Here is a 24,153-nt window from a genome sequence, read left to right as displayed (position 1 = left end):
GCTTCTGGTGGTGTCCCTTCTTTTCCTTTAGGGCAATGGTTCTCCATCTTGAGTGAGCATCAGAGTCCCTTGAATGGTTTGTTACAACACAGATTGCTGGGTCCCACCCACAGAGTTTCTGATTTAGTAGGTCTGGGATGGGCTTCCAATTGGCATTTCTACCAAGCTCCTGGGAGATTCTCCTACTGCTAGCTGGAGACAGCACTCTGAGAACCACTGCTATAGATCAACTTTTGTTGCCTAAGTGCTTAATTTTTCATGGTATTATTGTAATTTGGTAAATTTACATGGTATTTTAAATTGCAAAAACACTTCTAGTCCTCCAGCAAAGGGAAAGACAGGAAGTAAATAAGCAAGTGAAATGAACATTGATATTTACATGACACCTCTTGGAACCCAAGGGATTTAGAAGAACTCTTGTCTTTAATCAGTTCTCAGAACCCTTCTTAAGCTGTGTCCACAGCTCACACAGTTTTGACTGCACTGACAGGCGAGTTCTATGAAAACACACAGACTCACACCCTCACCCCCATGAAGGAGCTTGTCAAACAGTTTAAGCAACCCATCAATTTAGTTCAAGAACTAGTCAGTTGACACAAACAGAGTTGAACTTCTCCCTTCTTCTTAATTAGTTTATGTATTTATTTAATGTATTAAAAAATAATGTAAGTGTTAGGTCGATTCAGTCAAAACAGTCCAGCTGTTACGTAGTTACCCAGACCAACAGGTGTTGGATGCTTTTTCTTTTTTTTACAGGACTTTATTTTTCAGAGCAGTTTTAGGTTCACAGCAAAATTGAGTAGAGGGTACAGAGATTTCCATATACCCCCGCCTGACATATGCATACCCTCCCCCACTATCAACATCACCCACCGAAGTGGTACATTTGTTTCAACTGATTAACCTACATTGGTACATCATCATCTAAAGCCCATAGTTTATATTAGGGTTCACTCTTGGCATTGTATGTGAAACCAAGCAGGACCCTGTGGGGCTCCTGGGCACAAAAGCCTTCTGTCCCCTGTTTCTCATTTGTAGGAAATAGGTTTCAGTTTTCATGACCTACCCTGCGTTCCAAAGGGCAGGTTCAAACAGTAGCTAATCAGGGAAGAGAGGGGATGTAGAGACAAGGGAAGAGCAGTCAAGAAACAACAGTGCGGCCTTGGGTCAGGGTCCTGGTTCTGCCTCAAGGGATACACATAACAATATCTTCGAGCTCTTCTCATATTTACCCATTTGCCAACTGAAGGACATTTTGGTTGCTTCCAAGTTTTGCCAGAACTAAAACCTCCAACAATGGAAGATGTTAACTACTTGATGAAGCACTCTTCATTCCAGAGAGGTCAGTTTGATAACCTCCAGAACCACAGAAGCTCATCAAAAGACCACCAAAGGCCAGATTAAAGGAAGGCAGGCCCTGCATACACCCTGAGCCTTATCAGCAACTCCATCCTTGAACCATTGTTATAAAACTCCTCACCAAATCCCCCCAGGTTGGGACACACAGTTTTGAGAGCATTAGCCCCTGTGTCCCCCTTTGTCTGGCAAAGCAATAAAGTTATTCTTTTCTACTTCACCCAAAACTCTGTCTCCAAGATTTGATTTGGTATTGGTGCACAGAGGCTGAGTTTTGGCATCATACATTCTATGGGTTTGGACGAATGCATAATGACACGTATCCATCATTATAACATCACACAAACTACTTTCACTGCCCTAAAAATCCACTGTGCTTACCTACTTATCCCTCTCCACACCCAACCCATGGCAACCAGGGATCTTTTTGCTGTTTCTATAGTAATGCCTTTCCCAGAACATTATGTAGCTAGAATCATACACTATGTAACGTTTTCAGATTGGCGTCTTTCACTCAATAATATGCGTTTAAGTTTCCTCCACATCATTTCATTGGCTCCACAGATCATTTCTTTTTAGTGCTGAATAAAATTCCATTGTCTGGATGGACCACAGTTTATTTAGCCATTTGCCAACTGAAGGACATTTTGGTGGCTTCCAAGTTTGGGCAATTATAAATAAAGATGCTACAAACATCCGTGTGCAGGGTTTTGAGTGGACACAAGTTTTCAACTCCTTTGGGTAAATACCAAGGAGCATGGTTGCTGGATTGTATGGTCAGAGCATGCTTGTAAGAAACCACCAATCCGTCATCCAAAGTGGCTGGACCATTTTGCATTCCCACCAGCAGTGAATGAGAGCTCTGGGTTACTGCACATTCTCTGCCAGCGTTTACTGTTGTCAGTGTCCCAGATTGTGAACTTCTAACAAGTGTGTAGTGGTATCTCATTGTTTTAATTTGTATTTTCCCTGATGGCATATGATGCGGAGCATCTTTTCACATGCTTATTTCCATCTGTAAATCTTTGGTGAGGTATCTGTTAAGGTCCTTGGCCCATTTTTTAACCCGGTTGTTTGTTTTCTTATTGTTGAGTTCTAAGAGTTTTTTGTATCTTTTAGATAATGATGCTTTATCCAATGTATCTTTTGCAAATATTTTCTCCCAGTCTGTGGCGTGTCTTTCTAATGCTCTTGGCATTGTCTTGCAGAGAAAAAGTTCTTAATTTTAATGAAGTCCAGCTTATTACACTTGTGCTTTTCACAAGGTCATTCTGAAAGGCTGTTTTCAGATTTTAATGACATGAAGACCAAATAGAGTCATCTTCTCTTATAGAAGTTTGCAAGTTAATTCCAGTATTTTCTTAGAGTAATTGCTTGTTAAAGTTGTTTCCATTGACGGGGAGGAGGTCCAGCCGGCTGACTGCCTAAGCTGAGATGGTAGCCACACCACTTACTAACTGAGGACTTGGGCAGCTTATTTGCTCTTCACTGCCTCAGTTTCCTCGGATATAAAATAAGCATGATGATGACACACTGCTCATAAGGCCTTTATCAGAATGACTAGAAATAATATTTGTAAAGTGTCTGACGTATAACGAGCTCCCATTGGGTTGTTCTTGTTCTCAGGTGGAGCTTAGGAGGAAATGGTAGCAACGAGGCCTAATTTGAGAAATTGGGAGCCCTTGACAACGCTCTGTGTTGAATTTTCCAGGAAGAAAGCATATGGGTGTCACACATAATAAATGGCTGTATGCCCTCAAAATTCTAGAATCTTCTCATCTTTTAAAATGTTCTAAATTGGTAACACAAACATGCTAAAAGCCTGACATGTCACAAATAGCCATTCTTTGTTCTGGAACTGAGTTTGGCAGGAACCGGAGTTAATGTTGAACAGTTTGCAGACACTCCGGGCAGCTAATTAGCCATCTTTGCTTGGGCCGATCTAGCTGATGTGAGGAGCCCGCTCACCTGGTTTATATTTCTTCCTCGAAGATTAATGACTCCACAATACTGCTGATTTCAGGAGTTAATGTAGGGCACACATGAGTCCTAGAGGGAATTCAGTTTTCATAAAGAGCTATATTTACCCACACTAAGTTTTCATTCTCTCAATGTGACCAAATTTGAATTGAACCTTTCCCTGTAGTGAGATACTGAGTGTGGTGTTTACATGAAAAGGCTATCTATGTTATTGCTGCAGATTGCTGTCAAAGAACACTGTGCCAGAAACGATTTAAAAAAAACCCAAACAAACCTAAGAACAGTGTTTTATTCTTTCTTCCTGAGTGGAAGGTTGTGTTTTCTTTTGACTTGAATAGAAAAAAAAAAACAACTAAAATACAACTGTAGGTAAAGATAATTCCACCAGTTAATGTGAAGTTCTGTGCAGGGACTTGAATGATTCTTAAACCAGCAAGTCAGTGAATAATTTCTTTATATCTTTTCTATTACATAATGTATTAGCTAAGTAACAAGACTCCTTTTTGAAATCTCCCTCTCACCACCTTCTCCTCCACCTATAAACCATATTACCCACTGGCAGGATTGGGATTTAAACCACTGGGTTGCCAACTTACATGGTGGAAAAATCTCCTTGGTGGGCCCTGAGTACAATCCAAGGGGAGAAAGGAAGGTGGAAAGAAAGGGGAAAAAAGGAACTAAGCTTAATTAAAAATAAAGTAACTACTGTTTTCTTTGTCTTTGTTTAAACCACAGAGGTATAGGTGAGAGTTTACCACTGAAGATCTCAGTCCTTAAACTTACATTATTTGGGGCAGGAGAATGGCTTACATTCTTAGAGAAAATGGCATTCTGAGATTTCAACCTTTGTTTATATGTGTATTTTTGGAAAAGGTTGGATAGTATTTCTTGATTAATTTTATTTTGAAAGTTTGGGCTCCAGCTATGCTAGTTTATACCCCCAGTTATTTGGGACCTCTCTGCCCATCTCTAGTGTATTTTTGAATAATTTTGAGATTTTTTGACCACCATGAATCAACCACTAGGCTTCTCAGAGACACAAAACTAGAAGACTGTGACTTTAAAACAAGACTTAAAAGAAAATGCAGGTGAGAACACTAAAATAATACTATTGTACTTCTAAACCCCAAATTATGGAATCATGGAACTCTACACTTCAAGTTTCAATCTCCCAATTTTACCGATGAAGAAACCGAGCCCTAGACAGGTTGATGCTGAAAGGCAAATGGATGACCTTGCATTTTCCACATTGACTTCATTGAATGTGGACACATGGGCTGATTCTTCTGTTTCCATTGGGCCTCTGTCCCAGCAGGGCCACCTGGTTTGAATCCCAGCTCGGATTTATCTCAGTTATCTGCCCAGGGGCAAGTTATCTAGGTCTTGGAACCCGAGTTTCTTCATCCTCACAATAAACTTAGGAGTACTGGAGGCGCTTACTCAAAACAGCACATGTGAAACGTTTAGCAATAACACATGAAAAATGTGAACCCTGTCCTCTGACACCCATCCTTCAGGAGTCAAACAGCTTCGGCATGCAGATGGCCTATTGCTTTCTGAGTTGCAACTTCCTCAACTGAAAATAAATTCAATGATGAAGACAGCTACCCTTGGTTGTGGGTTTACGATGCGCTGGGCTTCTCGAAGCACTAGCTTATGCGATCTCATTTAATTCTTACAAAAGAACCCTATGAAGGGCACATAGTTATAGGCAGCAACACAGGATCTACACCTATGTCCCAGGCTTCCCTCCAAATCCTGACTCCCCTATAGTCTGTATATAAATATTAATACATACATGATCTAAGGATGACGATATTATTATTGCTATTATTATTATCATAACTGCTTTTGTGGAGTTTACTGACTTCTTGGATTTGGTATCTAGCCTTTTCTACCTCGATACGTACCTGAAACTGTCTGATTTGGCTGACTGCTCTTTTTTGGAGTTTTGAAGAAATTGATTTATGGGAGCTGTCTGTGGTAGGGAGACTTTGCCCATGGGGGCAAACCACAGCCAGAGAGAAGAAAGATCTGGGAGTGAAACTCTAAGGAGGTTTTGTGTAAATTCTAACAAGGTATACATCCATAATACATCTCTGGAAAGTAAAAGTACATTTGTGAACCACTGGTTTCACATTCGTAACCCTGGCCCTTTGGAAAATCTTGTGGGAAATAATTTCATTTTCTGGTGAGAGCAGCAAATGAGAACATCCATATGTTCCAGAACTCTACTCTAGGCTAGTCTCATTTTACGGACGAGGAAACTGAGGTCCCAGAAGGTACTGAGGCCTCTTTAAGAAGGGTCCTGTTTCCTATCTATGAATGAGTGCCTTTAGGTCACAGTCTCATTTAAAGACAAGATTCCTGCGCAGGTGAGAAAAAAGGAACATCTCTGAGGAGGCAAGTCCATGGACAGTGGAGACTTCTCCCTGTATACATGTCGGGTTGATGGAGCTGCTGTGGTAGATTGCCTCCAAAGATGGTTGCCTGTAAGTCTTCCCCTCCCTGTATACACAAGCCAATCCTCCGATCAAGAGGTGGGGTCTGTTTCTCCTCCCCTTGAATCTGGGCTAGACTGGTGTCATGCTTTGACCAATAGACTATGGCATAGTGATGTTGTACCAGTTCTGGGCCCAGCCCTTAAAAGGCTGGCAACTTCTGCTTTCATTCTCTTGGAAGCCAGCCACCATGTTGTAAGGAAGCTCTAGCTAGACTGCTGAACGAGAAAAACCTACATATAGAGAAAGCACCCCAGAGAAGAGGAGAGAATAAGGCACCTCAGTCAACAGCCAGTTCCAAGAGCCCACGTGTGTGAGTGAGGTCATTTTGGATGTTCCAGACCCAGCCAAACACCCCATAGAAAGCAGCCACATGAATGACCCCAACCAATGTCACATGGAGCAGAGCTGCCCAGTTGGTCCAGACAGCCCGCAGTAGCATGGGAAATACTAACTCATTGCTGTGTAAGCCACCGTGCTTTGAGGTGGCTCGTTTCACAGCAGTAGGTCACTGGGCAGTCACCATTGCTAGTGAACCCTAAGCTGTGGTTTGTTGCCACCCTGTTTTGGAGCCGAAGTCCACACCTGTCTCCCCTATCCTCCTGATATCATGGTAGGACCTAGGCCCAACATAGCCATTAGCAGAGGGGTTTCTTTGTGTAACTGATAGGAATATTTGACAGTGAAACGCTGGTGGTCCACTTAATTTCAGCCATGATCAAAGTACTTAGAACACAACTTCTCTTTAGTGAAGCCCAGTTCTGTTTATTTGCAGTTGGGTTCTGTTTACTCTGGTTAAAGGAGATGCCCGTCTGCTCTCCCTCCGCTGATATGTGCTCCCACCAGTCCAGGCTTGATTGACAGGTGTTTAGATAAGTTCTCCCCTCCCAGGCTGGCATCTGGCACGAATCACACAGGGAGAAAGACCCGTGCTTGAGGCTATGACAGCCCAGAGTCAAGATGAGATTATTTCCTAAAAGTAGCAAGTTCAGGGCCAGTGAGTGGTTACATTATTCTACAGCAGGGTTGCCCAAACTCGGCGCTGTTGACGTTTTGAGCCAGATAATTCTCCGTTGCAGGGGACTATCCTGTGCATTGTAGGGGGCTTCGCAGCATCCCTGGCCTCTGCCCACCAGATGCCAGGATGCCAGCAGTACTTTACTGCAGTTGTGACAATGAAAATTGCCGGATGTGCTTGTGTGGTGCCCCAGGGACGGATTCCATTAGCTGCAGAACAAAGGCTGCTCTTAATCTCAAGCCTCCTTTGCAGCCATGCTTCCCCTTGTTGGGAAGTTAAGCCCTCATTCCCTTCCTTTTTTTTTTTTTTTGTTGTACGCGGGCCTCTCACTGTTGTGGCCTCTCCCGTTGCGGAGCACAGGCTCTGGACGCGCGGGCTCAGTGGCCATGGCTCACGGGCCCAGCCGCTCCGCGGCATGTGGGATCTTCCCGGACCGGGGCACGAACCCGTGTCCCCTGCATCGGCAGGCGGACTCTCAACCACTGCGCCACCAGGGAAGCCCCATTCCCTTCCTTTTAATCTTGTTCACTTTCCCATAATTAACCCATAGGAAATATTGCTCTTGCTTCTTCTAACATTAAGATTGAGAATTGATTTAGGAGTGAGTAACTCTGAGTAATGTTTCCTTGACTCATGGACTAGGGCATCCAACAGAAGACAAACTTGGGAGCAGTTCCTACCTTAGTAACGATCATCAATTCAGACATAGAATGAAGCAAATTCAGTCACAACCAGCAATATGAAAGTGCAGCTCTGACTGGCTTAGTGGGTGTTTTGTCTGCTCAGCCTACAAGCTGTGGGAAGACTGAGCATGCCTTCAGGTGCTAAGACCGTCTCCCCCTCTTCCCAGCTCTGCATCAAGAATTGTACTCCAGGTTAGCCTTACCTTGAAGAAAATGTGCAAGCTTTTTGTAGTCTGATGCTAACAATTGGCCAAGTTCAGCAAGCCTGGACTCTGGGTGCACTATTGAGTTAGGGGCAGCTGGGTGCCCACCAGCAGTATCTACTTTCCTGCCTTTGTCATAAAGGCAAAGAGTGTTCTGAGGTTGAATAATCCATCCCCTAAAAGCCCTTGAAACTGTGGGGCAGCCAAAAGTAGTGGAATCAATACAAGTTAGCAATGCTCTGTCAGGACGTTTCTGAAGACACCTTCTTAAGTACGCCAGCCTCCAGGGTGCTCCGCCATACGTATGGTCATTGAAAAGACAGGTGACCCAAGACCTGATGGTTCACATTGATAGCTCTGACTCAGGTCCCTTCATAACACCTATATCTAACTCATTTTTCCATTTAACTAGGAGAGGTCAGCCTTGCGCCATCTGTCAGCTCGCTGTGGGCCTCAGTGTGTGAATAGGTCTCCGGTTATTTACATACCTGTAGATGCCCTCCACTAGGATGAGAATCTTTTTCCAGGCTCTGCGGGTTCGAGGCTGGCCGTAGATTACAGCATCTCTCAGGAGCTTCTCTAGGCTTTGCATGTCTTTAAATAATACACACAGAAAATTGAGTCATGAGAGGGCTTTTCCTTTCCTCCTTCACTTTCTTTTTGCAGAAGGCAGCAGATATTTTAGGCTCAGCCTCTGACCCAAACTTTCAGAGAGCAAAGTCGAAGTCAGAGAACACCTTGGGGGACAGACAAGTCCAGTTTTTAGTAAAAGTTAACTCTGACAAGCTGAGTAGTCAGGTTTGTAAAGCCAGCAGAATAAACCTCTAGTGGGAGCACATAGTTTCACAGGCTCTTCAAAGGCTGTCCTCACGTGCCTTAGCAGAGATTGCAGCTTTACATTAAGTGCACTTCTTAAACTTAAGCTTTGTTGCCAGGTGAAAATTAGCCCTGAGGGATATCATTAACTAACACTCACCAATCGATGGTTTAGCCACCAGCATGGTAGAGTTTAGCTGGTTTTGCACAGAACGGCAGCATTTTGGGCTGGCAGGGTCTCACTGCCTAAGTTTTGGGAGGTGGGTAAATGGATATGGTGTGGAGGCCATGTTCTGGTACAAAGCAGTCCTGGTTTCTTTCAAAACTTCAAGAAACTTTTGAAAGAATCATCATTTGGGGAACCAGTAAAAATGTAGATTCCTTCTCTCACTCCTAGAGATTCTGGACCAGTTCGTGTGGGATGGGGTCCACAAGGGTTCAGGTTTGGGGTCTTGGCACTCCTGGGTCCATCACTCAAAGCCAGACCTATATTTTGAGCTACATAACTGTTTTCCAACCACATTTTAGACAAAACCGTGGGTACCTCAAAATAAGCATTTCCAAGGTAGAACTTGTGGCAGATGGCATCATTGGCCCCAATTCCTACACTCCCCTAATTTGAGTCCTTTGATATGCGACCTCAGAGCCCTCCCACTAAAGGAACGGAAGATGTTTCCCTGCCTCTGGCTTGGGTTCAGCCAATGCTTTGGCTAATAGAATCCAGGGAAGAGAGAGCAGGTTGGTTCCGTGCCTCGGCCTTAAGAGGCCTTACACGTTTCTGCTTTTCCTCTTGTGCTTCTACCAGTAACATGAAAAGAACACTCCCAGGCTAGTCCACAGGTCCTGGGAGGGTCCCAGGAGAGGCTGAGAGACAAGTAGGGCACAGTTAGCCCAGCCCACTTGCAGTCATGAGTAAGAAATAAGTGATATTTGTTGGATGCTACTGGGGTTTCGAGGTTGTTTGTTACGGGACTAGCTAAAGAATGCAGTCTCCAAAGGCCGTTCCTGCTCTAGACCCTGGCTATCTTCCTCATATGGTTTCTCAATATTCCCCAGCACACAGCCTCCCATCTCTCTTACATGCTTCCCTGCTCTTGTCTGTCTGGAGAACCTCCACCCACCACGCAAGCCTCCACTCAAACTCTTTTGGCCAATAGAACAGACTTTCTTTCTTCTTTGTGTCCTTGATGACTCATCTATTCTGGATTTAAGCACTCATCACACTGCTCATTATTTGAGTTCATGTCTCTTCTCCAGGGAAGGCAGGGACCTTAACTTATTCATCCTTTTAGCCCTAGTCCTAATGCACAGTGCTAGAGCTAAAGCGATATATGATAGTTGAATCGCTTGTCTTTTCATGGAAAAGATTGTAGACCAGGAAACAGGAAAGGGAATGACACTTTGGGATCTAAATAAGAATTATGAGAAAGGATAATTGCCTCATACCTGCAGTAATATTTCTTTAATTAACTGTGTTTTTAGCTTTTCTTTTTAACATCTTTATTGGAGTATAATTGCTTTACAAAGATGTGTTAGTTTCTGCTGTATAACAAAGTGAATCAGCTATACATATACATATATCCCCATATCTCCTCCCTCTTGCGTCTTCCTCCCACACTCCCTATCCCACCCCTCTAGGTTAAAGACAGGCAGCTATATCTTCTGAGTCTTCACGTAAGATGTAGTGTTGTTTTAGTGTCACTACATCACTGACCACTAGATGGCAGCCAAGGAAACAGAAAGCAGCTCTCTTATTTTGAGAATTTCAGGGATAACAAACGTTCATCTTTAGACCTTCTGCTTTCGGCTGGGTTCCTAAAATGCTGAAGTAACCCATGTGATTGGGGGAAGCAGCTCCCTTTTCTATAATCCACCGCAGACCCGTTAGTCTCTGAAGGGAATAAAGAGCTGATGAATATAAGTATACCTGCTTACAGAGTTTTTCCTTCTGGGACTTGGAATTTACAAGTTTTTATACAGAAATGACACACGGTGAGTGTGACTCCGATGCTATAGTAATAAAAGCAAACCCAGACTCCAGAGAGTGGGCACAGAGGGAGCCGACCTCCACATAACAAAGGCCTCATACGACAAAGCCACAGCAGCCAACATCGTTCTCAATGGTGAAAAACTGAAAGCATTTCCTCTAAGATCAAGAACAAGACAAGGATGTCCACACTCACCACTATTATTCAACATAGTTTTGGAAATCCTAGCCACGGCAATCAGAGAAGAAAAAGAAATAAAAGGAATACAAATTGGAAAAGAAGAAGTAAAACTGTCACCGTCTGCTGATGACATGATACTATACATAGAGAATCCTAAAGATGCCACCAGAAAACTACCAGAGCTAAGTAATGAATGTGGTAAAGTTGCAGGATACAAAATCAATGCACAGAAATCTCTTGCATTTCTATACACTAATGATGAAAAATCTGAAAGAGAAATTAAGGAAACACTACCATATACCATTGCAACAAAAAGAATACAATACCTAGGAATAAACCTAGCTAAGGAGACAAAAGACCTGTATTCAGAAAACTATAAGACACTGATGAAAGAAATCAAAGATGACACAAACAGATGGAGAGATATACCATGTTTTTGGATTGGAAGAATTGGTATTGTGAAAATGACTATACTACCCAAAGCAATCTACAGATTCAATGCAATCCCTATCAAATTACCAAATGGCATTTTTTACAGAACTAGAACAAAAAATCTTAAAATTTGTATGGAAACACAAAAGACCTCGAATAGCCAAAGCAATCTTGAGGGAAAAAAACGGAGCTGGAGGGCTTCCCTGGTGGCGCAGTGGTTGAGAGTCCACCTACCGATGCAGGGGACACAGGTTCGTGCCCCGGTCTGGGAAGATCCCACATGCCACAGAGCGGCTAGGCCCATGAGTCATGGCTGCTGAGCCTGCGCGTCCAGAGCCTGTGCTCCGCAACGGGAGAGGCCACAATGGCGAGAGGCCCGCGTACCACACAAAAACAGAAAAAACAAAAAAACAAACAAACAAGAAAACAGAGCTGGAGGAATCAGCCTCCCTGACTTCAGACTATACTACAAAGCTACAGTTATCAAGACAATATGGTACTGGCACAAAAACAGAAATATAGATCAATGGAACAGGAAGCCCAGAGATAAACCCACGTACCTATGGTCAACTAATCTATGACAAAGGAGGCAAGGATATACAATGGAGAAAAGGCAGTCTCTTCAGTAAGTGGTGCTGGGAAAACTGGACAGCTACATGTAAAAGAATGAAATTAGAACACTCCCTAACACCATACACAAAAATAAACTCAAAAGCAAACCCAGTGAACTAAATTAGCAGTCACTTAAAAGTGAATATTCTAAGGTTTTTGAAAATCTATACATGCAGAGATTATTGTACTGTTTATGCAATCAAGAGGGTCACATACATGTTAGAGCCTGAGTTTGGGAGTTTAAATGAACCCCACTAAAGAGATAAATTTCTCTCCATTCTTTTAATATCAGGCAGGACAGAAAACAAGCCTGCAAAAGACCTTGATGTGTTTTTTTGTATTTTGCAGATGGCAGTAACTCATCGTGTTTGTCATGAATGGAGAGTTTTTTAGCGGAACTTCAGAAAACCCTCAGTGTCCACACACTGGGATCCTTGAGCAAAGGGAAGATCAATCAGCCATTGTTCTGCCATGGGAGACAAACTCACTAACCTCTTAGAATCACAGAAGCTAGACAGAGAAAGATATGACTTCACTCACTGTGGGATTCTGGACCCATGTTAACATCTGGTAGTTTCTGATTTTTAGGTCCTTGCTCTATAATTCTACAGTGTGTGGGTCACAGACCTATAGGATTCAGGGGATTGTGGTTTATGTTCTTGCAGGCCTTATGAGGTTCTACAGTTTCAGCAAATCACATGCTAACATCTGCAAGGGATTTTCAAATAATGATGCTTATTAAAGCACTTATACCCGCATTATGTTAATCCTCATGACACCTCTGAACGATTAGGTTTTGGTTTTTTTTTTCAGATAAGCAAACTCATGCCAGAAGGTTTGTAAAACCAATAACAACCGAAAAAAAAAAAAAAAAAAAAAAGACCCTAAGCCCAAACAAACCAGCTTCTTGTTGGAGTATACAGAAAATCCTGAGATACAGAAATTAAAAGAATACAGTTGATGCCATCAAGATGCACTCACACAGTGCTAACTGTACCATCATGTTACAAAGTTATAATGACACACTGTGGATTTGTAATCACCACAAATTTGAGTACCAACAACGCCTTAGACATTATTCACCACCAAGTCTGGCTCATCGAGGCGGGGTCCTTTGGTTTGTGACGGGCTGAGAGGAGGGAGCTGGCATGGTGGGTGATGAGACATGGCCTGGGGTCCACGTTCTGGTGCAAAGCAGCCCTGGTTTGCCACGGGTTAGGGAATTACTAAATCCCAGGGAGAGTCCAGCTATGTGCCCAAAGCTCCAATCAGGCTTAGGTGACAATGATGCTCTGCGAGCCTGTTCCTGCACCTGTCCTTAAATTCAAAACCCTCATAATGTCAGCAAGCCCCCGGGATCTGTGGAAACTACACATACAGTCCTGTGAGAAGAGAGCCCAAGTCAACAAGGAAGCCTTAACCTTCTCAGAAGGGAGGTTGGTGCAGTTCAAAAAGTGTCTTCCTAAAGATAAGAACTAGGTCTCTGGCTTCTTTCTTACTTTCCTGTACAGCAAAAACACTGTTTCTCCTGCCTCGGCTGCCTCTTTCCTCCTCTCTTGTGCAACTGAGCTTTTGTTGAGACACGAGAACTTGGCCATCCCTCTGTGCCCTGCCCTGCTCTCCATCTAGGGCCCGTGTTCAGGGCTGAAGGGCAGCCTCCACTTTCCTTGTGCTGCCCAGTGTGCTTGCTGGTTCACCCTCATCGCTCAGAGCTCCAGGAAACCTGCCTCCACCTGCATTTAGATATGTCCTCTTGTTCCCTGCTCCGTGGGCTTCTTGCCAAAATCTTTTCATGCCTACACAGGATAGACACTCAACAGCTATTTCTTAAGTGAAAAGATGTTTGGATGATGAAGAAATACTACTTGTTACTCTAATTCCTTGCCCTCCCCCCTTCTTTTTCCTGTTCTTCGTGTTCCTTCAGGGATAATCAGTTTCATCCTTCAATATTGAGCCCAAATGTGAACTATTAAGCAGTAGGTACTTAAACAACTGTGAATGATGATAAACTATTCTTATTTTTAAGATGGTTTGTGGGGAACTGCCCCCTTGTGTAGCCTTTGGGGGAAAACATAATCATAATGTCCAGTTCTGGCCAGCAAAGCAAATATTTCTCTCAAAGGGACATTTATAGAGTCTCCTCCATGAGATCAATAGGGCATTTCTGATGCATTGAAAAATGGGTGCGGGACTTCCCTGGTGGCGCAGTGGACAAAACTGCACTCCCAATACAGGGGGCATGGGTTCGATCCCTGTTCAGGGAACTAAATCCCACATGCATGCCGCAACTAAGAGTTTGCATGCCACAACTAAGGAGCCCGCCTGATACAACTAAGACCCGGCACAACCAAATAAATAAATAAATATTAAAAAAAAGTTTTAAAAAAGAAAGAAAAATGGGTGCCTTCAGTTTTGCAAGGCAGTTTGGATACATACTTTGGTTCAGGTCTTCTGAATGGGTCTGCAAATATGTTTGCAGGTGTCACATGGCCTTTTGTAGGTCAAAGAAGCAAGGTGAGCTTCCTGGAAGTAGGCAAAAGGCAGCTGGGAGCAGAGGAGCTGGGCTGGGCAGAGGATGAGGTAGGTGCTAGGGGCAGGGCCTGCTTACCCAGGGGAGAGGGTCATCCCAGAAACTTCTGGCCTTGGGCACATGAGGTGAAGAATGGGTGGAGCCTAATGCACAGGGACAGAGGGTCCCATGAACTCAGACTCTGGGCCTGATGAAGCATGGGGGGCTCTGATCCTTAGAGAAGGGCCTGTGGGCCTAGACAGAATGCTGAATAGGATCCCTGGGGAGTGGGGTCAGTGCAGGAAGGTGAGCCTTGATTCAGGGAGCACTGTGGGAGCCCAGGGTTCAGCACCTGGATCCTGTGTCTCAGGTCAGGATGCAGTCAAGGGCGCCCAGTGAATGCTGGCTGCGTCCGCCTAACCCAACTGCCCTGACCCGGGACAGTTGCATGGGAGATGGAGGCATCACTCTACCATCTGGGGGAGGCAGGGAGTGGAAAGGAGGTCAAAGTTCATTGTGTTTAGAAATTGGAACTCTGAAGTCAGACCTCCTCTATTTAATATCAGCTCTGCCTCTTTCCAGCTGTCTCTAAACAAGTCACCTCACCACTTTGTGCCTCTTTCTTCATCTGTAAAAAGGGGATAATCGGTAGGTGACTTGTTGTGAAGTTGGAGCTAAAAGGAGTGAGTGCATGTGAAAGTTTCATTACAACAAGGGTTGAATACTCTTACTGTTAAAAGATATAGGGGCAATTGCTTCATTTGTTAAACAACCTAGTTCAGGAGTCTTGAGATTGAAAATGTTGTGGTTTGTAAAGTAATCTAAGTGATGTTTATGGGTTTGACCTTCCACTCAAATGACACTCATGAGCCCTCACTCCGCAGAAGAGGTAGGGCTCAGAGTTTTCCCACAAACACTGCATCCTTTGTTCTTCTTCCTCTTGGCCTTTAAATGCCTCTAGATAGAATCCGGGTTCTTCCTCTCCACTTTTTTTCCCCCTAAACCACTCCAAATTCTTGGCCTGCTCATTCCTCTGACCTTATGGCAACTCTCCTAGCTCAAAAGACTGCTTCTCCTCTTCAAGACCAGCTCAAGAAGCCCTTTGTGACTCACTTGAGTCCAGAGATCACCTACAGCCTTGCGGCTCCAAGTACAGTCTTGTACCAGCCGCATCAGTATCGCCTGGGAGTTTGTCAGAAATGCAGGTGCTCAGGCCCCCGCCCAGAACCACCAAATCCAAGTCTGCATTTCAACAAGAACCCCCACGGTGACTCCTTGTACCTTAGAGACTGGGAAACATGGTTCTAGGATCTACATGGTAAGCATTTACCAGTAAAGTGAGCAGTTACAGGAAAAAAAAACTCAGTTCTGATTTCCCCAAATCTCTGAAAGAAGTGGTTGACCTTTCCAGAGAGTTAAAATTCACCCAGGGTTTGAGGTCCTGGAATTCTCAGGGTGCTAATATACTCAGCCCAGAGGACATGTTTAGCAAAGGCCTCCGGGTACCCCACGGTGCTTGGACCCATTTCCTCAATGCACCAGAATCATGAAGGAGACCAAGCCTGTGGGTCCCTGGTTGGAGATGATGCCTCAGCTTGTGCTGTAAAATGGCTGGAGAGTCTGTTTTGTGGTACCGATGAGTCACAAAGGCAAACTAAGGGTTGGCTATTTCCCTGAAGCTGCCCAAAGAAAGTGCAAGGAGATATTCTCAGCACGTAGCCAGAGGCATTCAGAGGCCAAACTTCAGCTTCTGAGTTAAGATTCATGTTACTAACAGGATAAGGCATCACGCTAGATTGATTTTCACACAAGAACCCACAGCTCTCTGTGTTCTACATGTGGTCTGGCAGTAGCCGGACTTAGCGAGTGGGTAAGAGTGCCGTCTAGAGCTGTCCAGGTACCTGAATCCTCTCAGCCCAGCTCCTTATTGCAGACACAGGCAATTCTTTGTCCAAGACATATTTTTCTGGCTGTGGGAGCATACTCAGCCTGAGTCAGGACAGCCTTCAACCAACCACCAGCGGGCACTGGTGCATAAATACCCCAGTTCCCACCCCTCAGGTGGGATAACACTGAGGCATGTCTATACTGGCACCCAGAGTTTCCTAGTAAGCTTGAGCTCCAGGTGTTTACTGTGCTAACATGCTTGACAACACGCCCTTTATTGGCCGCCTCCCCTGCTCTGTCTTCATCCCCTGCTTCTCTGCCTGCGTCCTGGGATCACTTCCTAAATAAACGACTTGCCTTCACATCCATGTCTCAGGTCTGCTCCTAGGGGAAATGAACCAAGACAAGAGCAACAGACTTGGGTTTGAATTTTGACTCTCATCACCATATGTCATGCGTGTGTCCTTGGGCAGGTCATTCAATCACTTTGAGCATTGTTTTCTCTTAATAAGTAGGAATAATGAAGAGAAACAGGAATCTGGATTTTTGTTCAATTTAAACGGTTGATTATACAAAGGGCTTAATGTAGTGCTTGGCAGCAGTGAACGCTGAATAAATGAGAGTTTGGATCTCAGTACAGTCGTCCCTTGGTATCCAGGGGGGATTGGTTTCAGGAGCCCCTGTGGACACACGAATCTGCAGACGCTCAAGTCCTTTATGTAAAATGGCATAGTGTTTGCGTATAACCTATGCACAACCTCCCATATACTTTAAATCATCTCTAGGCTATTTATAATACCTAATACAACGTAAATGCTGTGTAAGTAGCTGCCAGCATGCGATAAAGTTTTGCTTTTTGTAACTTTCTGGAATTTTTTTCCCAAATATTTTCCATCTGTAGTTGGTTGAATCTGGTGGATGTGGAACATGCAGAAATGGAGGGCTGACTGTAATTGCAACATTTGCAATCCAGGAAGAAATAATCCCTGGTGATAAATTCTGCTAAAACTGCACTTCTGAGTTGTCTACTTTTCCTTAGAGAGTATAGCTTTTGCGTGTTCTGATTTTGTTCAGTTCCTCATTCTGATTTTGTGGGAAATAAAGAAATGATGAATCGCTTGAAGTTGTTGGTCAATCCAGGTCACATAGGATTCAAAGTTTATTATGATGGTCTGCAATGGTTTGACTACACTTCGGGTATATTTTTTGCATACAGAATGCAAAAATTCAAGGGCCCAGAATTCTGATTTATTTACTATGGCTCTAAATAACAAGTGGGTATCCTCTAGTATTGATCTACGTAAAAATAGGACCTCTTCTCCCCCCAAAGTCAGGAGAGTATCCTTAAGATATAAGCAGAGGACACAGGTGGAGCAAAGTCCAGGAAAGCAGAGCAAGTGTGGTTGTATGAAATCCCGTAATCCTGATGTTTAAGAACATTCCAGTTTAGGAAGCCATTCTTAAACTCCGTCTCATAAGTTATTAGCTCCTATCTGGGCTGGTTGCATGCCTGCTGTACACATAGGAAGGTAACTTTCATCTTCTCCAGATCCTTCAAAAAATCTCCACGTTATCATTTTAATCTGCGTGGATATGTATTAAGGATTAAAGCATCATTGTTTACTGAGGTGTTTAGTATTATCCTGGGAATAGTAAAGCAAGAAAGAGCGCCAGCAGCAACTGATGCCTTAGCTATTAGGACTCCATTTAATTATCTTCCCCTCCATATGCCATCTCACCTCCAGGACCTCTCAAGTGAGAAGTCGTTTCAAGGACCCTGGAGGTAGCCTTGCTCTCAAAGGTGGCTGTTTCTGTGGTGTAAATACAACAGCAGGGAGAGTTGTTCATGGGTAAAAGTCCTGTTGAGCACATTAGTGAGTGAGAACAAGGGATCTGTGTACCCGAGAATGAAAGTGTATTTATTAGTTTCTTACAGCTGCTGGAAAAAATTAACACAAACGTAGGGCTTTACGAAACACAAATTATCTTACAGTTCTGGAGGCCAAAACTCTGAAATGTGTCTTACTGGGCTGAAACCAAGTCGAGGTGCTTTCTTTTCTGGAAGCTGGGTCGGGGGGGACCCATTTCCTTGCTTTTTGCAGCTTCTAGAGGCTTCTGGCATTCATTGGCTGTGGTTTCTTTGATCTCCAAAGCCAGCAATGGCTTGAAGTTTTTCTCACGTGGCATCACTCTGACACTCACTCTTCTGTTTCCCTTTTCCACATTTAAGGACCTTGTGATTACCCTGGACCCTGTGCAATCTCTTTATTTTAAGATTATCCGAGTAGCAACCTGAATTCCATCTGGATCTTTCATTCCCCTTTATCACAAAATATAATATGGTCATAGGCTCTGGGGATTAAGACACAGGCATGTTGGGGGACCATTATTCTACCTCCCACAGAGAACTAAAGCGCCACAGCAGTTCATGCATAACAGAATGTCATGGATTAAATGATGGACTCTGACCCTCACCGCATGCTATTCTTAATTGGGAAAAGCAGGATTTGTACAGACAGTGCCAGGCTTCACCACTGAGGGGCTCTATGATCTTGGACAGGTATTCAACAACCTATTTAGGCCTGAATCTCCTCACCTGTAAATGAGGACCATCCACAGGGTTAAATAAATACATAAAAGAAGGTTATTAGCTCAGCATCCGGCACAGAGTAAATTCTCAATAAGTGCTATTTGCTGGTATAAAATAACCACAGCAAACACGTACTGTAAAGATATAGATAAAAACTGTTATCTGTCCTCTGGGGGTATAAAGAGAGAGCATGAGGATTAAGTTACTGAGTGTTTTAAGAGATGTGTAAAATTGGAAGATAAAATGAAATCCTTGAATTATAATTTCGGCAAAGGATTAAGGAATTACAATTTTGTCTGAAAATAATTTCAAACTTAACAAAAATATTTGCAAGAATAAGAATACTACAAAGAACACCCAGATACATTTTACTCAGATTCGTCTATTAACACTGAATCCCATTTACTTTATCATTCTATCATCTATCTATTATCTATCTATCTACCTATCTACCTAACTATCTATCATCTATCTATCTACCATCATCATCATCTCTATAGAATTTCCAAGGGAAGACTGGTGAATGGTACAATTTGGGCTGAATTCCAAATGAAATCCAGATAGAGAAGGTGAGATATTGCGATTTGTAATAAGAAATGATGTATTTGGTCTTCATCCGCTACACTGTTCCTGGCACATAGCTCCTAAAACACTTAGAATTTCCTAAGTGCTGAAAGCTATATTGGTGTCTTTTGTTATGTTAATGAGGTGACTTTTGGAAAGCACCTAAGGATGGTGGCTGGTTGCCAGGGGAACTGACCAGTGATTAGAGGGTTGGAATTTTCAGTCTTTCCTTCCAATCTCTGGGGAGGGTTAGGGGCTGGAGATTGAGTTCAATCACCAATGGCCAATGGCCAATGATTTAATCAATTGTGCCAATGAGACCTCCATAAGCCCTCAGAAGGATGGGGTTCAGAGAGCTTCTGGGTTGATGAAACAAACCTGGAGATTCAGGGAGAGGTTGTGGAAGCTCCTGCATGCTTTCCCACCCACCTTGCCCTGTGCATCTCTTCCATCTGGCTGTTACTGAGTTATAACCTTTTATAGTTAGCTGATAATCTAGTAAGTAAACTAGTTTCCTGAGTTTTGTGAACTGCTCTAGCAAATTAGTTGAACCTAAAGGAGAGGGTGATGGGAACTTCTGATTTTTAGCTGGTCACTCAGAAACACAGGTGACAACCTGGACGTGAGATTGGCATCTGAAATGGGGACAGACCTGTGGAGTCTGATGCGGTCACCAGGTAGATAGTATCAGAATTAAGTTGAATTGTTGGATGCCCAGCTGGTGTTGCAGAATTTCTTGGTGGTGTAGAGAACCCCACACACATTCGAATTGGTTCCTGAATCATTAAAGGGATAAGAGAACTGCTTTGAGGAGAGCTGATCTTTACAATCCATAAAGACACATCTTTTCCATCTGATGCTGTTCAAAGTTTTAACTCAAAGGTGCTTGTATCTCTGTTTTCATCTCCCCTGGACACCTGGGAGGGCTACTAAATGCTGTGAGCAAAGCTAATCCCTCCAAGGGACAGCATGGCACACAGCAGAACAGGCACTTTTCCTTGCTTCTTGAAGTACATACATCTTGGCTTATATACATGTCTTTGTGGCTCTATATTAACTGGCCAAGGAAGGCCTTAATTTTAAGGCTCTTCTCCAGTAGTTCAGCCCCACACTCAGGACACGCTTGGGGGTCTTGCTATCTTTGCACACTGCAGATTAGTCTTCTGTTTGAAACGTCCTTTCCCTCACCCCTGATTAGAATTCTCCCAATCCTTCAAAGTCTATGGCAAATGCTATGCATTTCATGCAATCCCCTTAATGAGATGACCTCTGCATTCTTCTGGGTCACCATAATGTTCTCTACTATCCCTTAGTGGCACTGGTGATGACCATGACGAGGATAATAATAATCATAATAACACAGCAGGTACAAACAATTCAGTAGTTTCTATTACCAGGTATTGTGCTAAGCACTTTATATTCCTTCTCCAGCATACCATGAATCAGGCATCATAATAGAGATTATTTTTGGAATTAGTAAATAGAGATCCAAGAAGGTTAAGTAATTTTCCTAGGACCACATGATAATAGGCTATAGAACAAGGACACTAACATTTGGATCAAGGCCTATACTTTTTAGAAAAAATACCAAATTGATGGTTTTAAATTTATATATGCTGTATGATAATTAACAAGTTAGAAAATTTATTTACAAGGAAATGTATAGATCTTAAGTACACAATGCAATGAATTTTAATAAGAACGTGAGCATCACCCCACTCAAAATAACAACATTTCTATCACCCCAGAAAGTTTTTCATGCCTCTTCTTACCAATTTTCCTCCCCTACAAGGAGAGGCTAGTATTGTTGTGACTTATATCACCACAGAGTTGTTTTATCTGGTTTGAGTTTTCTATAAGCAAATTCATACTGTGTGTACTCTTTTGTATATGGTTTATTTAATTAAAAATGATGCTTCTTGAGAGTCATCCACTTTGTATCAGTAGTTTATTCCTTTTTTATGTAGAATTGTCTTCTATTATATGAATAAGGCTTTTTTTTTTCTATTCTCCTATTGATAGATATTTGGGTTGTTTCCAGTTTTGAACTTTTATGAATAAAGTTCCTATGAAACAGTCTTGCACAAAACTTTTAGTGGACATATGCTTTCATTTTCCTGGGAATTCTGAGCTGTGGGATTTCTGGGTCATAGCATAGGGATGTGTTTAGCTTTACAAGATTTGCCAAAGGGTTTTCTAAACGAGTTGTGCCACTTACACTCCAGTTATGGGATGGGTGAGTGTTCTAATTGCTCCACACCTCTGATAACATTTGATGTTGTCATCTTTTGGATTTTAACTATTCCAGTGGATGTGAAAGTGTACATTTGTCAAAGCCTTTACTCTTAACCACTGCACGATACCACATGGCGCTTTTTCGCTTCAACCCATGGTAATTACTTTTGTATATATCTGCTCCTCCTACTAGATTGTAAGCTCTCAGTTAGCTAAGTTATTACCTTATCATTTTTATAGTTCTCCAAAGCCCTAACATAGTGCCTGAATCAGAAAGTTGTTCGATAAGTGCTTAGTGAGTTTTGGCTTAGAACACTTTTTCTGCATTTTGTGACTCCCTTTACCAACTTTAGACCAGGAGTATAAAAAAGTGCTCATCATGGTGACAGGAAGCCTGAGGATAGTTAATGTGACAATGTGTGTCTGGTGATATATCTCCGGGTATACTGGCAAGATCTAGGGTCAGCTTAGACTAAATGAGGTTAGAAAATAACCTTATATTAGGGCTTATATCCCTCACTATGCATCAGAATCACATGGGGAACTCTGAAGAAATGCAGCTGCCTTGGTCCCAACCTGAGTATTTGAATTCACTTGGTCTGTAGGTGGACCGAGTCATTGACCTTTCATAGATATTCTTAGATGTTTCTATTGTGCAACTAGGACTGTGACATTCCATTGCCCTCAGTAGGATTGAGTGAAGAAATGAGTGGCTGCCATTGATAGATGTTTCTCTCCAAGAGTGAGATCATCACGTTTAATCATATCCATGGATGCAGCTACAGTTGAATAATTATCCACTATTTCCTTTATCCTTCCTCAAGAAGACAGAATTTTTGATCACCAATTACCTGCCTTGCCAAAGAATCAAAAAGCATAGCACACTGTGCTAATGTCAAAAGCATTTTCCTTCATCTCCTAATAAATTCATTTTTTGAACCACTGAAAGATGTCTACTCCAAATATGAATTCCCAGCACTGTGAAGATAATTTGAATCTGGATGTGACAATTGATGATAAATGAAGAAAAAGAAACAGAACTGGAGGAACTAAACTTGGCTTATCAGAGATGAAAGCAAAGACTGAGTGGTTGATGCAACATTAAGAAATGGAGTCAACATATTTTGAATTAGCATTGAGCTAATGGTCAGAGTTGAGCTGTAGGTCTGAGGGGCCTCAAGTTTGGTTCTTGCAGAGTTACTGGCCCTGAACTTCACTCCAGAGTGTTCTTCTCACACAGCCGCTGAAGGGGGTTCAGTAAAGGCATAACCAGAACTCACTCCACTCAGTGAGAGGAAATTTTTCATCAGAATAACTCTACAAGTTGGAAAAGGGGGGTCACTTTGGAATGCTCCCATGCATTGGCTTTCCTCTCCTGGGGGATAATTGTTTTACGGTTTGAGGTTTCTGTGAGGTGGGCATAACAGAACTGGAACAATTCTTCCTCACTTCTTTGTTTTCTTCTTCTCACTTCAATCTTTGTTACTTCCTTGGAGAATGAAGGGAGAGTGCCAAGGAAGAGGAACAGGGAAAAGTAGAGGGGGAGGGAAAGCAGGAGAGAATAGCAGTGAGAAAGAAGAGAGAGAAAACAAGTGTGTGTGTGTGTGTGTGTGTGTGTGTGTGTGTGTGTGTGTGTGGACACATGCATGCACACAGAAAGAAAGGAGAGTTCTGATGACAGTAATAAAGAATTAGGATCAGGAACTTTGAACTAGGAGGATCCTTACACATCATATAGTTGAACACCTTCATTTTACAGTTGGAAAACTGAGTACAAGAAAGAGGAAAGGATTTACACAAGGTGATGCAAAAAGTCAGGGGCAGAGCTGGACGAGAGAACTCAGGTGTTCACCACCACCTCCTTTTAAGTATTTCCTAATATTTCCCATGCTGCCTTGACCTCATCACAAAACCTCACACCCAGGAGCCTGAAAGGGCACTGCAATGACACTGACTAGATGGTTTGTGTGTGTGTGGGGGGGCGGGGGTTGGGATAGTGAAAGGAGGCGTTTAGGCTAAGGAACAAGATCACTTTTTACCTGACTATAACTTAAAACTTAAGTCTTCACATGGAAACAACCTAAATGTCCATTGACAGATGAATGGATAAAGAAGATATTGTGCGGCTACCAGTGTCTCCTGCGTAGAAAGAGTTCCACTGGTGCCTGGTCCCCAGGGAACTCCGCCTCTTCGGGGGAGTCTCCAACACCAGCAGCTGTACGGATGACAGGCTCTTGGTGCTCCAGCTAGGCTTCAGGGCTGTGCCTCTGAGGTGGGAGAGCCAAGTTCAGGACATTGGTCCACCAGAGACCTCCCAGCTCCATGTAATACTGAACAGTGAAAATCACCCAGAGATCTCCATCTCAACACCAAGACCAGCTCCACTCAATGACCAGCAAGCTACAGTGCTGGACACACTATGCCAAACAACTAGCAAGAGAGGAACACAAACACACCCATTAGCAGAGAGGCTGCCTAAAATCATAATAATGTCACAGACACACCAAAACACACCACCAGACGTGGACCTGCCTACCAGAAAGACAACATCCAGCCTCATCCACCAGAACACAGGCACTAGTCCCCTCAACCAGGAAGC

At 43.1% G+C, this 24,153-nt stretch overlaps 1 protein-coding gene across 3 annotated transcripts in view; it reads right to left on the bottom strand.

The window, feature by feature from the left end:
- SPTLC3 (serine palmitoyltransferase long chain base subunit 3) overlaps nucleotides 1-24,153 on the bottom strand; it is a 128,506-nt gene that overhangs the window by 44,528 nt on the left and 59,825 nt on the right. For all 3 annotated transcript variants that reach the window (XM_004276475.3, XM_033440324.2, XM_033440321.2), the window contains one exon: nucleotides 8,230-8,335. In XM_004276475.3, coding sequence (XP_004276523.1) covers nucleotides 8,230-8,335 — 106 coding nt within the window. The remainder of the gene's footprint in view (nucleotides 1-8,229; nucleotides 8,336-24,153) is intronic.

The sequence above is a fragment of the Orcinus orca genome, chromosome 16 (genome assembly GCF_937001465.1).
Source record: "Orcinus orca chromosome 16, mOrcOrc1.1, whole genome shotgun sequence".
Classification (NCBI taxonomy): domain Eukaryota; kingdom Metazoa; phylum Chordata; class Mammalia; order Artiodactyla; family Delphinidae; genus Orcinus; species Orcinus orca.
This window is presented reverse-complemented; position numbering and strand designations above follow the sequence as displayed.